General features: G+C 40.1%; 1 protein-coding gene across 7 annotated transcripts in view; it reads left to right on the top strand.

Annotated features, from left to right (window-relative positions):
* Positions 1–15,716, top strand: part of CAMTA1 (calmodulin binding transcription activator 1) — a 333,202-nt gene that overhangs the window by 316,202 nt on the left and 1,284 nt on the right. For 5 of the 7 annotated variants that reach the window (XM_032201386.1, XM_032201384.1, XM_032201388.1 and 2 more), the window contains 3 exons: positions 1,831–2,024; positions 2,221–2,295; positions 7,265–7,295. In XM_032201386.1, coding sequence (XP_032057277.1) covers positions 1,831–2,024; positions 2,221–2,295; positions 7,265–7,295 — 300 coding nt within the window. The remainder of the gene's footprint in view (positions 1–1,830; positions 2,025–2,220; positions 2,296–7,264; positions 7,296–15,716) is intronic. The other 2 variants (XM_032201387.1, XM_032201385.1) reach the window with 1 other exon arrangement.

Raw genomic sequence — 15,716 nt, 5'->3', positions numbered from 1 at the left:
AGTGGGTCTTAGAGTTGAATGCAAACACACTGAGGTCTAGTCTATCCAGAGAATTTTCTCTTTCACATGCCTTGTTCCTCTGTTATGTTACTATATCACTGGGATCAGCACAGGCTTATGGACAGATGAGAACAGTCATAGCTCACATCACTGTTTCATACTTAAGCCCTTCTATTCAGGGGTTTGTAACTCAGCCACAGAAGTGCCCTCTGGGCTTAAAATTGGAAGGAAAAACATCACCAGCTTGTGAGCAGACTTATTGAAAACAACTAATTCAAAACCACAATCTGGCCTATTTAATTATAAATGTATAAAGCAGGAGAAGAAGAAAAAAGGCAAAATATAACTGCACCTAATGACTGCTTCAATTCCAAAAAGTGAAATTTGGTAAATAGTGGTCTGTTATAATATTGAAGGGATTTTTGCTTTTGGGATGGTGTTGGGGTTTTTTGATTGTTTGCTTTTTTTTTGTTTTCCCAATAGACAAGAGAAGTCTATTAAGATATGCTAGGACATTACCTTATAGAGAGCAGTGGCTGCTGTGTCTGTGTCTCACCTGTCTGATAAAGTGAGCAGAAGTCATAGCTGATAAAATGTCCAGGAATAACAGTGCTAAAATGCTTGAAAGTGATAAAGCTTTCAAAATAACACTCTGTCATAATGTTAGTTAAAAGGTATGATTGCAACTTCTATAGATTATTCTACATCTCTATTAACCTTACAGAAGATGGCTTTTTAAAATATTTATGATGGTGTATGGTTTCTGTTAAGTGGCCATCTACCTGCGCATTTTAAAAGAAAAGGGCATAAAATAAAGATTTGCTTTTAACGTGTTTATTCATGCTTTGTTTGAAATCACAGGGATAGAAATAATACAGCGGTGCTACAGGGAATTCTGAATGTAACTGCTTGTACAGATTTGCATGTTCAATGGATGCTTATTTATAGATTTCTAATGAGAATTAGTTTTGTCAATGATTTGTTTTAAGTTATATATTATTCTATTTGAAATGTTTGGATTTAAATGGGTATATGAGCAATAAAGACTTTTACAGGATTGTGTTGCAGTGCAGAAAAAGCTGTTTTAAGTTGGCTTTTCAAAGTTATTTGTCCTAAGGAAATGAAATACACATGTGAACACCAAAATAGGTTCTGAAAGTAATTCATTCACAAGATACATTTAAGTGAAGACATTTAAAAAGTGTATTTTGTCTTCTGCTAATTTGTTAGCATTTTGGAATACTTGTGCTGCTTTATTCGTATAGTTACTTAGATAGGTGTATTTTGCTGCTGTTGCTATGAGACTTGACAAATAATAGCTGCACAGAAATGAGTATCCTATACTTTTAATCAGATTTCTGCATGCAAGGGAAACAAACAGTTCATCTAAGTGTACTTGATTGAATTGTTTCTCTCTAATGCAGAACCACTCCAGTAAAAATATGAAACAGTGTAAACACAACTCAGGACTGGCTCCAGAAAGTTGGTTGTGAGTGTAGTACAACTGGATCTGGCCATTAGCATATACTCATAGAGCCGTTGATGGCTAGGCGTTAAAACCAATCCCATCAAACTGTTCCATTGACAGCAACACAGGTAGTTGCTTTCCTGATGCAGACCAGGTTCTGCACCTGACTTCATAGTTGTTCTGGTTTGCTGTAGCCCTTTTCTCAAGGAGTTCCCAATCAGTGAGTAGGTCCTCATTTGCTTTACATCATGTCTTAGCAGTGCAAGTGGCCTTTCACTGTAGAAACTTGCTTCTTGCTGTTACTGTTTTTTTGTTTTGTTTTGTTTTTGGAATGCCTCAGCTTTTCTTTGTTTTTCTTGTAGTATGCACTTTATAAAAAGATGACACAAGCTGCCATTCTTATCCAGAGCAAATTCCGAAGCTATTATGAGCAGAAAAAATTCCAGCAGAGCCGAAGAGCCGCAATGCTGATCCAGCAGTACTACCGCAGCTACAAAGAATGTGGGAAGAGGAAGCAAAACCGTCGGGCAGCCACCATTGTACAACAGAAACTCAGGTGAGTTGCTGCGATTGTTAAGTGCTACCCGGATCTTTTTATATGACATTGTTTACACTGGTTGGGGCTGTGCTGTAGTTTAAATAGGCCAGTGGGATAACTACAGTGGTTTGTAGGATGATTATTCTCACATTTGCTGCTGTCCTCCACAGTTTTGCCTGTGCTTCAAAGTTGTTTTTTTTGTGTGTGTGTTTAGAAGCAGTCTGCTTACCAAGAAACAGGATCAAGCTGCTCGCAAGATCATGAGATTTTTACGACGCTGCCGCCACAGGTACAGCATTACCTTATGGTATCTGCCCTTCAGTAGAGCAATTTAACAATATTCAAGTGTGTCAGCAGGGAGTGCAATGTAAGGGATAATAGAATCAACTCTCTACAGATCTTTTAATCAAATAACAAAGCACAGCTGCTTCCAAGATACACTCACAGAAAGGGAATCTTTAACTTAGGACTGTTGCTGAAATAGAATCATCATGTTCACTTCCACTGCTGATACAGTAAAGCAGCCAAGGTCATGTCAGGCAGACACAGAATAAAGAAATATTGAGTTAAAAAAAAAAAAAGGCAAAAGGTTTTTAAAGTTGGATTTGAGGATGTTGGGAGCAGGGCGGAGAGGGGATAAGCTCTTTGAAGGATAGGTACAGCTTATAAATGCTACACAGCTCTGTATGCTGCACAGACTGTTTGTGGTATGTGGTAAAATGCAAAATGTGATATCTTGTGTATACCAGAAATACTTTTAGTTTAGTCACAAGGGTCAGTTGGTAGACTGTTGTCAAATATAGCTTCTTTTTAATGTGGACAGGTGGAATGTGCCAGCAAAGTAGAAAGTAGTTCACTTCAGCCACTCCACACACAGTAACTGGGAGTACAGACAAAGACATGAAGATGAATTCTCTCCTGTCAGTGTGAAAACGTGAGCATGCTTGCCAAAGTGCTCACTTGAAAAATGAGGCAGGTTGACACATGACACTACTGTGCCAGTACTCTGCTATATGCAGAGTGTCTGTCCTGATTTTCCAATGAAAGGAGCCCATATATGATCTGTTCGCAAACTGGAAATTTGCCTAGACAAAAGTAAATTTAGATGTTTCTGACTCTGCTCTCCATTCTCACCACACACACATCTCATCTGCTAGCAGGAGCTGGTCTGACCTAATATATTTTAAAGCATGTATAGTTAAGCCCAGTGATGTCTGAGAGTAAACAGAGCTCTGAAAGTCAGAGACGCATGTGATAAACTTGATTTTAGACACATGACTCTAGTGATGCGGAAGATTTTAGAGCTGCAGTTTGCAGGAGGTTGGCGTGGCTCATGTTGTGCAAGAACATCTTACCTCCAGGTTCAATGGCAAGTAACATGCAGATAAGAAAGAGGGCTCTATAGCTTCCAGGACAGTTCTAAATGCATTTGAAACAGCCACAGTAGATCATGAAGAAGCACATGTGGCTTTGTGCTCATAGCGGGGTGTATGGAAGGGACTAAAAGGTTTGTTTGGTCGTGTTCATTAGGCAGCTTGTCCCACTGAATTAGACAGGCTTGAAATTTATATCCTCTCAGATCTGCTTGAGGTCCAGGCAGTCCCTGGGGAAGCCACCTACCTGTTGCCATCTTTGAAGCTTATGGAGTAAAACTGCCAGATGCTCTTACAGCTGACTTGCATACCCAAGTCCAGAGAATGTCACAATTAGTTTTATCACTGTGTTTCCCAATAATGTCTGGAACGTGCAATGTACTTCATTCATGCTCCGTTAGATCTTCCTCTGTCAAGTAGCCTAGACTCTTCAGAATTGCCCATGGTTCCAGCAGTTCTTCTTGCCTTTAGCTCATTGCCTTCCTCTTTCTCAGCATCTCCTATTTCCTTCTTAGAGCAAGACCTACTCATCTGCATCACTGAAGTTTGCAGGCAAGTCACTTCCCCTTTGCCTGTAGCCTGATCTTTCTTTTGAGCAGCATTGTCCCTGCTGCCGTGTACCTCTGGGAGAAGGGTTTAGGTCTTGTGTATTTCTAGACAAGCAATAAGAACAAGAATCAGGTGGGGGGAATCCATTGTGAGGTATTCTCCGGCTTCTGTCATGCTGCACAGAAACTCGAACTTCTGCAACAGTGCAGCCTTGTATGTATCTGTAGGCACTTTGTTAGAGATTATGGTAACTTGGGAAGTAGTCCATGGTTCCTGGTTAGGATGCAACAGAGGGAAAAAAATATTTCTACCGAAGATGTGACCGTTTCAAAACTGCCTTGCATTTTCTTCTGAAATGAAAACAATCACAGTCATGGTCATGTACTTTTTCTAAACAATTATAAGGGTTTAAAACTGTGTTAGTGTTATTAATATTAACAGACGCAAACTTTTATCCAGGAGCATTTTGGCATCAGCAAATGCCAAAAATAAAAGCAAAATTTCCCATATATGATAAAAACAGTGTTGAGAATCTGTTTGACACCAACATAACTTTAGAGAACTTCTTAAAAATTTGTGAAAAATTTGGGCCTCTTTTCCCATATTCCCTCTCCTTGTCAGAAAAGCTTGAAGTAAGCAGTTAAAAAAGAAAGATTTTTTTCCACAGTAGTTGGTGCTCTGTGCATGTAGGCTAAATCTGTGATCCTGGGATGATGCCACAGGGATATCTCATGGACCCTTGGGTCCTCCTGACTTCAGGTACCGTACAGAGTGATCTGGTCCTTGTGCTTGCTTGAGCTTGTTGAACAATGATATGCCACTGAGGTTCATAGCCCTTTATTACCACATAGGATTTTGAAGGTAAATGGATTTAAGTGTTTTGCTTGTGTAAGCAACTGCAAAGGGATGGTGTAAAAGTGGAAGTAATACAGATGTAGTTACTAAACCAGACATTTACCTGTTCACTGTCTCAGTTGACTCTGAAACTGTCCCATTTGCTTCCTCACCTGGCTGGAAGGAGCCAAGGGCGAGAGCCATGTGCTTTCCCCAGCACAGCCATGTCCTGGCCTTGGACCATTTGTGTTCTTTCCTTCCAAAGCCAGGCCCTGCAACCTTCTTTCAGTGCTGCGCTGTTCATTGTGCGTGTACACTGGGGTACTAGGTGGCAAGGCAAGATAATTGGTTCCTTCTCATCTGCTGCTCTTCAAGCTTTCAATCTTTTTTTTTTTTTTTTTTTTAACTTCTGTATCTTAATAATTAGACTTATTCCTTGCTACTTGGCTTTTCTTGCTTACATACTTCTAAAGATAATGTAATAAAACTTAGGATGTTAAATAAGTTTAAAAACACCTACATATATATATATATATGCCTCATAACTTTGCCCTTTCAGCCTCCTATGTAATGCTCATATAGGATACAACTGATGGCAGTGTCCCCGGTACAATTCCACACACAGTTTCAGGGGTACTGCTTTTGAAATCCCACCACAGACTCCTGTTGAAATGCTCAAAATTAGCACATGTCTGCTGTAAACAGGAAACTAAGAAAGCCTAAAATACATCATCCATCCAAGCTCCTGAACATGCAGGGATAAGCCCGAACAACAAGTGTTATTTATTGCTCTTTATCATAAAAATGGCACGAGGCTACTTGTTAAACCACAGTGCCTTGTCAGTACTGGAGATAGAAATATTTTTGGAAAGTCTGGGGGAGTGACAGAGAAAAGAGAGTGTATACAGGAACATCAAAGCAGGATCTTGTAGCAGATGCCTGTCAGCTGATAGACAAGGCAGGATGTAAAAGCCACTTGCAGTCTGTCATACAGATATTGAGCTAAGTGAAAAGGCAGTGAATTCTTAAAGTTCAAAATTCAACCTCAAAAAAAAAAAAAAAATTGACTTTTGTTCACATACAGATTCTGTTGCTGGAGTTTTACTGAGAGATTATCCTGTAGCCTTTATGCAAGGGTTACTCAGGCTTTCTCCTGGTAACCATCTGGTTGCTTACTTTTCACACATTTTTTAAATAGATCAAAGTCTAGTTTAAGCCAATTATGAGAACTCTTTCTAGGCTAACATTCAGAAGAACAGCTTAACTGATCTTCCTGTTCCATTTTTTTTACAATTAGCTTTTTGTCACAAATACCAAGTAGAGCAAACATGATTCCTATCAGCTTGAGGATCCATGTCAGTGTGTGTAAATAGGTATGTCAGTCTTGTGATCTCTGATCTCCTGAGCTTATGCTTGTTGCCTGATCAGACAGTATTTCCAGCGTTTAGACAGTTAATGATGTGGTTGGAGCTCTTTTAGTAATGAATGAGTAGACTTTGCTGAAAATCAGAAGAGGGATGTAAGTTTTGGTTGAGTGTATTCTTACAGAAGATATTGGCACTCTACTGGCTGAATGTTAGCAGGCATCATGAAGACAAAAGTAGTCATTCATCAGCAGTCATTCTGATTTCTGATGCTCAGATGTATTTTTTCCTTTTGATGTTAAAAAAATTGTTTATTCATCTGTTGTCATGTTGTCAAAAATCTGGTGAAAAAATGCATCAACCATAGCACGGTACCAACATGACTTGTAGCTGAAGTGTTGGTTGTAGAGAATGAGAAACACAAACTTCCTGGCCTGATAGGAGAGCTTCACCCATCATTGTTCCTTGCCCAGACCTCTCCATTCATTGGCATTTGGCTTTCAACCTAAAATTAGCTGTTACACGTACTATGAATTGGCTTGTCTCCTGGAATACTGTCCTGTGTGAGACAGAATTAAAGGTTTACGTATTTAATGGTTTTGGAAAGAATCTGCCTATATAGTGTTTTCCAACTACTTTAGAGCTGTAAGGAAAACTGAGAGCTCTGAAGTAGGTTCGGGTTATCTGGACTGAATCCAGATGTGATCCATACAGTCAGCTTTCTCCAGGAAGATAATGTTCTATTTCCTATTTTTTCTCTGAGTTCTGTGAAAACTTCATTCTTCTGAGAAGTATCTGCACCACTGCTAGGCTGTGCTGCAGTGTTTTTTATGGAGTAGTGTTTGGCCTGAGTTAGAAATCAGATAGTTGTTGCAAGAAGGGAAAGCAGGATGCAGCTGGAAATACCATGGGGACGACAGTATTGGATTTATTTATTTCCTGCCCTAAAACACCTCAACAAAGGACTCCTCTTCCCTGGTAAAGAGGAGGAGTCCAGTAGGCAGGAGGTGGGAAGGATTCTCTCTCTCCAGGCAAGCAGAAGTGTTGTCTCCTTCTCCCTGAACTGAATCTCTTGGTAAGGTACGGTTATTGCCATGTGTGTGCTAATAGCTCTTTGGTATTGTTTTGCAATCTGAAGCCCACTGGTGGACCATAGGCTGTACAAAAGGGTGAGTGTAGCTGCCTGCTAGCCAGTTCCTCTCTTCCATTTTAAATATTTTTGCTTTCTGCTTGCTTGCATGGGGCTGCAGCCAAGATATGCCAGTAAGTTTCACCTCCATTAATTATATAAACAGAAACCTGTATAAACTAACCCTACTGCGATGACTAACACTGCTGCTTTTATAACAGGACAGAGCTCTGCAGTAGATGTTACCAATGCATGAACATGTGAAAAAGGACGTGTATTCATCATGGGCATGCTTAGGCGGTGGTGTTGTTGGGATATTTTACAGTATCCAAATAGACTGTTAGTAGATCTTGGAACTTGACTGTGTCTGCATTTACATACCCTCAATGAATAACGATGTCCTTTGTTGTGAGAATGTAATGGCATTCAGGCTAGAAGCTGCTGTACAGGTGCAGCTTACGCTAGATGGGTATTTGTTTCTGCCGGAGCCAGAGTGAAGTAGAAGAGCTCTTCACACTGTTTTTTTTTCTTCCTAAGATGACTAAGCACCAATGCTTATCTTCCAGAAGTTGCTCTTCGGTAAGTTACACATCTGGTTACCTTGCCAGGGCCAGCTCTTTGCTACCCGACAGAAGAGTGAGAATACACCAGTGTTCCCATGGAAGGTGACAGTCCCTGTATGAGCAGAGGATGCTGTGGCTTCCAAGACACGTGTGCCTGAGTTGTCAGCAGGACTGCTCAATATCACTTTGAATTTGAGAGGCTGTAGGACAACAGAGTTTATATTCTTTGGCAGAAGCTGCAGCTGGAAATAGCACTGTGTTCATTACTACTATTTCAAGAGGAATTGTGTGAACTCTTGTTCTTGTAGCATTCAGAATAGAAAACTGAACTGTTGATTGTGGAGATTTACTGACCTTGAAATGCAGAGATGATTTTTACAATTTAGGATTGAGCGTATAAATCAGGTATAAGACTGCTGGAGGCATCATTACTGGTTTAACTATTGCCCCTAAATAAAGAAGCAATAACTAATGATGTTTCTTTCAAAACTTTCAACATTTTCGTTACATATTCTTAGACTTTTACAACTAAGAATTTGGGTTCTTTAATAACAACCAGTGAAGCAAGAATGTCTTGAAATGGGAATAGAGGCCCAGATGTGCCTTACCTTTTTGAGTCCTTGATTTGATGGATTTTGCCCTGATGGAGGAAGAGAAATGTTGCTCTTGATTGCAGAGGCACCAGTGCTGTGCCACAATTTGCTAGCCAGAACGCCATAGATCCAGCTCTTAAGGATTATGTTAATGTATGTTTCATCTAATGCAGGTTAAATCAGGAACAGTGTAAGAATTTCTTGCATTCCTTTAATGGTGGACCAACTGGGTGGCTTGTTTTTACTAATCTGATTCTTTGGGTATAGTTAAGGCTGGTGCTTTTTGGTCTACAGTTGTGTGTATGGTTGTATGGTTTCAAAGGCCTCTTGGGGGGGGGAACATAATTTGGTTTTGAAAACAAATCAGTTTAAGTAACTTTTTAAAAAAAAAAAAAAGAAAACAGTCATTCTGATTAGATACATCAACCTATCTTTGTTGTAAGGGTATTAGTAAGTGTTGATCTCTTTTTCTTATAAAAGTAGAGAAGTTTAACTATCTTTAATCTTGGGGTCAGCTGCCATATGCTATAGGACAGTAATGAATGCTGCAGACAAATGAGGATATTTTCTTGAGCTACCGGTAGAGCAGGACACACAGTGTGTACGAAAACAACTAGCATAGCTTCCAGCCTTTCCTGTTTTGCAGTTTTGGTGCTCTCTTCTCAGTCTTCCTTCTCTCCAGGTAATTTTTGCTAAACTGATGGGGCTGGCCACGTGCAGGCACGCCTGCTTGATTCCTGCTGTGCCCCAGATGTGGGTGCCTCTGCCTTGCTGTCCACAGGCTTGGGATGCCAGCAGAAAGCCCCACGATGAGGTCAGGGTGCATGCTGCAACCCTGGGTGCTGCACAGGCTGGAAGCTACACTGCGTTCCCCACTAGCAGCACCATGTGTGTGTGACCTTTGCACATGAAACATGAGGGGGGTATATTTTAAGACCTTTGTTCTGTGTTTAGGAAAAATGATTTAAACTTAAAATGCGCATACCAAAGCGGGCTAGTTGCATTCAAAACTGAAAAAGTGCAATGTGTGACTTAAACACAGACGAGTAAAGTAATTGTTCTTGTGTGCCTTTCTATTCAAGACTAGGAGCCTGAGTTGGAGAGCAGATGCATGCTGCAGTCTCAAGGTATACTAAAGCTGATTCGTGTTACGTGGTCAGTGCACCTAGTACAGGAGACTGTGAAGAGCAGTCCATATGTGAGACCTCAGTACGTGCATTTTGAAAGCTTGCTAGTTAAGTGAATGGTTGGTGGACAATAGTGTATATTCTGTGAATACATACCAACACTATGTGATGTGTTTCAGTCTTCTGTTAGTTCACATGTATGGGATGGAAAACAGCAGTGTAGCTGCTGTCTTGTATTGGGTGCTCTACAGGGAGACTGAGCACCCAGATAGCATTGGAGAAGCAAGAGCAGGGTGCAAGGACACAGCTAGCACCCAATTCCCTGGGCATGAGCAAAGCCACGGAAAGCCATCCCAAGGGTATGCTCCATGGTGACTCAGCTCAAGGTCCCTTTGACAGGCCAGTCACCAGTATTGGACAATTAGTTGTTGCACCTTAAGACTTCATGTTTGTAAAAGCAAATCAAAAATTACCAGAAAGCAGATTTACAGATTCTGAAGGTTTAGTAGTATATGCAAGTTTTGCTTTGAATGGCAAATGATGTGGGATACATCAGGAAATCAGGGAGTTGCCACTCCCAGGAGAAGGCTTAATGCCTAGGGTAGATGATCTGAAAGAAGCCCAGAACTTCAGTTATGTTGTTCTTTGAATTGTGTGGGGCTTCACACTGTTATCTCAGGTTTTGTGTACAGTAACATTCAGCTGTTGAACGGCTGTTGAAAGTTTTGGTAGAAGTAGAATCTGTGAGAAAAATTGACTGGATTAAAATTTCTTTTAGCCAAAGGCAAGAAAAACAAGTATAAGCAAAAAACTATTCCTATGTGTGCTCTAGTGATCTGTCCTTAGCTTTATTAGCATTGTCTGCAGTGGCGGTTTCTAGCACTGAGAGCTCTTCCAAAGAAAATACAGTAATGAATTCTGTTTTACAGATAAAATGCTGTAAGAGCAATCCTTGATATCCTGTGGTAGTATGTGTCAAATTTTCTCATACTCCTCTGTTGGGCTTCACAGGGATGTCTGTTGGTGAAGCGATGAGCTTATGGGAACAGCATTCAGTTGATATTTAATAATACAAGAATACATTGCAGGCAAATGTATTCGTGTACATAGGTACAAGTAAAATATACTGCTAATATTCTCCCTTTTCCAGTAGGTCAGTGTTTTATTTTTAAGGCAGTTGTTTGTCATTTTGTACATTCCTTACAGTGGGACCCAGTCAATAATGCAGGCATCTGGATTCACCTCTAATGCACATCACTGAAGAAGCATGAATCAGGAAAACAGTTTCAATCATGCTAAATTAACTTGTTCTGCTTAAATGTACTTTCTCTAATTATCTGGAAAACGTTAGCTATAAAATATCACAAAGTCTGCTGTTCTGCTGAAATAATACATTTGTTATGGCAAGTGATTTTTTTGCTGCTTTGAGTTCATGTACAACATGTGCATATGCTGTTTGTGCATGCACATATGAAAAGCATTTTGGGGCCCACTGGTTTATCCATATATGCTGAAGGAATGTCTGTAATGTACAAAGTTGATGTATACTGTACACAGACATTGCACTCACATAGTGTGCATACGCAGATAAGTGTTTGCTTCCATGTTTCAGTTTGAGATCAATTTGAAAAGAGGTTTTCATTATTTTTTCTGGATTGATTTGGGTTATATTAAACTGTGAGCAGTAAAGGGAGGAAAGGGGTGACATTTTATGTTCCAACTTAAGTGAGACTAAATTTGCTATCTTAGAATCATAGAATCATTAAGGTTGGAAGAGACCTTCAAGAGCATCCTGCAGTAGAAGTTAAAAGACTTTCTAGAAGCAAAAAAAAAAAATCCAGTTATTATTGCCTTTAAGTAATAGTTTTACTTCTCAGAGGAATTTAGTCCAGTGGATGTATTTCAGCTGACCAGTGCTTGCTATGCAGAGTTGTCCCTGCTCATCTGTTAAGCCATCCACTGTAGCTTCCTGTGAAAGAGACCTTTGTCTGTAGTCCAGAATCAGGATGTGAACAGGAATATGTCTGCTTGAGCTGTTACCCTTTTGCCTCTCAGTAGGCAGGTGATCTAGAGCAGAGCACAAGGAGCAAGTCTCTTCACACTGGTGGCTGATCACTTCCTGCCTGCAGCAAAGCTTAAGTTCTCTCTGGGGCAGAACAGGTGCAGTTATCGATGATAAGTAAAAAGGAATGTATTCATTTATGGTATCTTTCATTTACAAGTAGATTCCCCTTCCCCTACCTCATTTCTTATTTGATTAAATGCTGCTCTCCAGTGTGGGGAGTGTGCACGTAAAACCTGAATTCATTTTCTCTGGTAAGTATAACTTTATTTTCTACCTGAGTAAACAACATTTCCTATATTTTGTTGTTGTCTGCATAACCTTCCCTTTCTTGGCATTTCAGCAACAAACCCCTTCCTACTCCTGTGTAACTAGGACTTCTATTTTTTTTAGTATATTTTTAATACATGCTATGCAGCAGCAATTTCATTTAAGTACCTAGATTTTTATGCTTCTAAATGAGATTGAGAATGGGGGAATGTTATAAGGGATTGAAAAGTCCCATTTGTTCAAGTTTAGGACAATGTGAAAATAAGTATTGAGATATGCAGCACTACATGCAACAAAATTTTTCAAAGTAATTTCTTTTTTCATTTACCTCTTGCAGGGGGTGAATGTGTTTGGAGCTCAAATGTGTGTGTTAAATTGCAGACCGCATGCTCTGGGGTGTCATTCTTATTGGGCCTTTCTGTCTTTTTTGTTTTGCAACCCAATTGAGATATCTGGAAAAAGGCAAGAGCTCCCTTTTCTTAAATGTCCCACAGGCTATTTCAGCTCTCAGAGCAACAGGTAACTCACCAGAAAGACTACTCTGGCTCCTGCACCCTGTCTGTTAAACTGATCAGCATTGCCAGAACTTACTGCTATAAAACACAGATTCATTAAACATTTTCCTGGCTGGGCATTATGGAGTAAATTTGATGAAGCAGCTTTGTGTTATGCTTTACCCATGAACCCATTGTTTGCTGGAATTCTTTCTCAGTAGGCCTAATTCATTTGCTGACACACTCCCATACAAGACTCGGGGAGGGTGGGTGGGGAGAGAAGTTGCTGCTCGCTTCTGGGGCTGTTGCTTTCTACATTGCTTCAGCACATAATGATGCAACCTCCTGGTATGGTGTCCAAGTAAGTAACACAGTTCAAAGGGCAGAAGCTTTGTTTGGCTGGAGCAATCTGGGAACTGGAACATAGCCCCTGAGTGTCAGGGTTGGAAGCTCATAGGTGAAACCATCTTCTTTTCGTGAGTCAGTACTGTGGCCGTGATTCAGACACCTTAGCAGTGATCATCTCTATTGCACGTGCTTTTTCTGTCCATCTGCTCTTCAGCAATTGCTGAGGGAATGACCTTGTACTTTAAAAGTGTTTACCGTCTAGGGGAAATGTTATTCGAGGAGGTTTTTGCTGAAGGCTTCATCAGTGCAAAAGCAAACTTAGAGTCCTTGTAATTCTGTGCATGGTTTCAGTAGCTATTGAAGTAGGACGGTACTTCTTGTTTGGAGTGTTGCAACAGACAAAGCCTGATACCTTTCCTGGTGTGCTCTGGATTGCAGCCATGTTATCACTTGAACTGTCCTCACCTCCAGTCCCCATGTAATTGGAAGTGCTTTCAGAAGTGATCTAAACCAGCACACTGGTGCCTGTAGATATCTAGCAAGATTTGTATACCATCCATAGCACATGGCCTGCTGGTATGATGTGCTCTCAGCTCTTGGTTTTCTGTTATTAAAACAAAGAAGTCCCACTGTTTGTCTACCAAACTGAACTGGAACATCATCCTTCTCTGCTGCAATAGCCTGTACTGTTCTATAAAATCTGTTAGTGTGCTTCCACCTAGAGTAGTTTATTAATACTTCTAACTATGGATGCTACACTTTGGCCCTTCTCCCCTATCTGAATTTTGAGAGTGGAAAAAGAGCAATCAAGGTAGATTGTCTTCTAGCACAAAGGCAGTGCTATACTGTTCACTTAAATGCTGTCCTAGCAGCACTCACTCAGTAGATTTCTATTTTCAAGGGTCCTGATCTGTCCAGAGTTTTTCCCTGGCCAAATTACTTTTTAACTGCATTTGGAATTCTAGGGGCTTTATTACACAAAGGGTTAGCAAAGAGGGGATACCAACTCCACAGTCATGTTGACAACTTTACATTGCAGTAATGAAATCAAATCAATGTACCGCTGAACAAGGAACTTTCTCAAAAAGAAAAATGAAGTGCTAAATGAGGACTAAAAATTTGTGTTAAGACGCAGGAAGAGTTACAGCATAGACACTTCCATAAAGAATTAATTGGTAGAAAATAGTTAGCTTTAAGTTCTCTTGGTATAACAATTCAGTGTCTTGTTTAAGAATACAGTTATTTAAAATGATAAATTAATTACATTAATCTGGTATACGGCTTAATGCATGCACTGGTTCTGGCACTTCATATATAGCCCTGGTTTGGGAAAGAAGCAAGGCATTCACAATACTTCAGTGCTTTCCAGGTGTCACTCTGCCCATGAATTTGCTCAGTTATTGGTAGCAGTTAGAGTTGCTTCAGTTCCACTCTGTCCGTGCTATGCTGCAGAGCAGGGCTGCCTTTAGCCTGCTCCCAGGGGAGAGGAGACCACCTTCTCTGGCTTCTTGGTGCCAGCCCAGGGCTTCCCTGGACCTTGCTCTTCAGAGCAAGGATGAGAGATCCACAGCTGTAGGCTGTGGGTCTTACTACCTACTGTGCAGTACACTATACAAATAAATGATTCCTATACCTACCTGCACTCCCACTTTTAAAGTAACAACTGCCCAATTATGTATACTAAACACAGGTTGGTTTAATAAAAGCAAATGTGGTAACTTCATAAGTTTGGATGATCGTCATCTTGAAGCATAGAATTATAAATACTCTGGAATATATGGTTTGTTTCAAGCCATTATATAGTAAGCAGCATCTTTCAGTAATGGTACCCATAACAGATTTTCAAAGGCTGTATTGAATTTCCCTACAGTAAGGTTACTAGTATGTTTTTGTTTGTTTGTTTTTTAAGCAGTAATTATTATTGCACTTGCAAAATTTTTATAAGCCTGAAAATCTGCAAACCAATGTAAAACACATTTGACCAAGGAAAGCATTGCATATTTCTCGATAGATCTGTACTAGTGCAAATGTTTGTTGAGTGGTATAGTAATTAACTTGCATTGGCATGTATGTTCTGTCCCAGTTAAACAGATTGAATAGGTCTGCACCAGTACAGATATTGCATGCTGTAGGTTGAAGTTCGCAGCAAAGCATGTCTTGCGTTCTTCCTGCAAAAGTGCTTTGTTAGCATAGACTTTGCATGTTGAAGTGCTAAACTAAGGTATAGCATGTCTTGGTGAAAGAGCCACCAGCTTAAATAACGTGCATGTTCTCAGTAAGATCTACAATAACAGTTTGATTTTACATTGTGGTACTGAAGTGCAACAGAAAACACTTGGAAGTTGCACTGCAAATCATGCATTAATGGATGGTATCTTGAACATGTATATAATCTAAACATTAAAAATAATTTTCTGCACAGATGCATACATTTTTCTAGCACAGCAATTATTTTGGTCAACTGCTTCTAAGTGGTGCAGTAACGGAAACATTAATAACTTCAAGATAGACTTCTGTTACAAAAAAAAGAAAACTAAATATACTAAAAATGATCGATTTGTCATTTGCAAGCATTTTCAGTTCACTGCAACAGCCCTCATGTTTCCTTTAATGAAAGGATGATGTGGAGTTAAGCAGGTAACGCCATAAGACATCCTAACACACTAGGAGCAAACAGGCTCATTGTCTTTTGTTCGACACCAAAGTGCTCACTCCCCTCACGTCAGCGGGGTCTTTTATATAGTACCTTGCATAAAGCCAGAATTTTTCAGAAAATTTCACTGTAAAATTGTATTAGGAATTTTGGCTTGGCACAGCAGTACCCAAATAGGAAATCAGAACTGGTGTTACTGCTTGCTGCCTTGCCCTTTCCTCAGCCTGAAGATCAGAGTGCCTCCTGGCATCTGAGGGAGCTGTATTGAGACATTCTCTCTGCCTGACTTGGATTTCAGAAGAGTGCCATAGCCTCTTAAAGGTACGTCTTCAGGCTCTGAAAATGGCATGT

This window comes from Aythya fuligula, chromosome 21 (assembly GCF_009819795.1).
Source record: "Aythya fuligula isolate bAytFul2 chromosome 21, bAytFul2.pri, whole genome shotgun sequence".
NCBI lineage: Eukaryota > Metazoa > Chordata > Aves > Anseriformes > Anatidae > Aythya > Aythya fuligula.
Note: the sequence above shows the minus strand (reverse complement) of the source record. Positions and strands in the feature narration are given on the sequence as shown.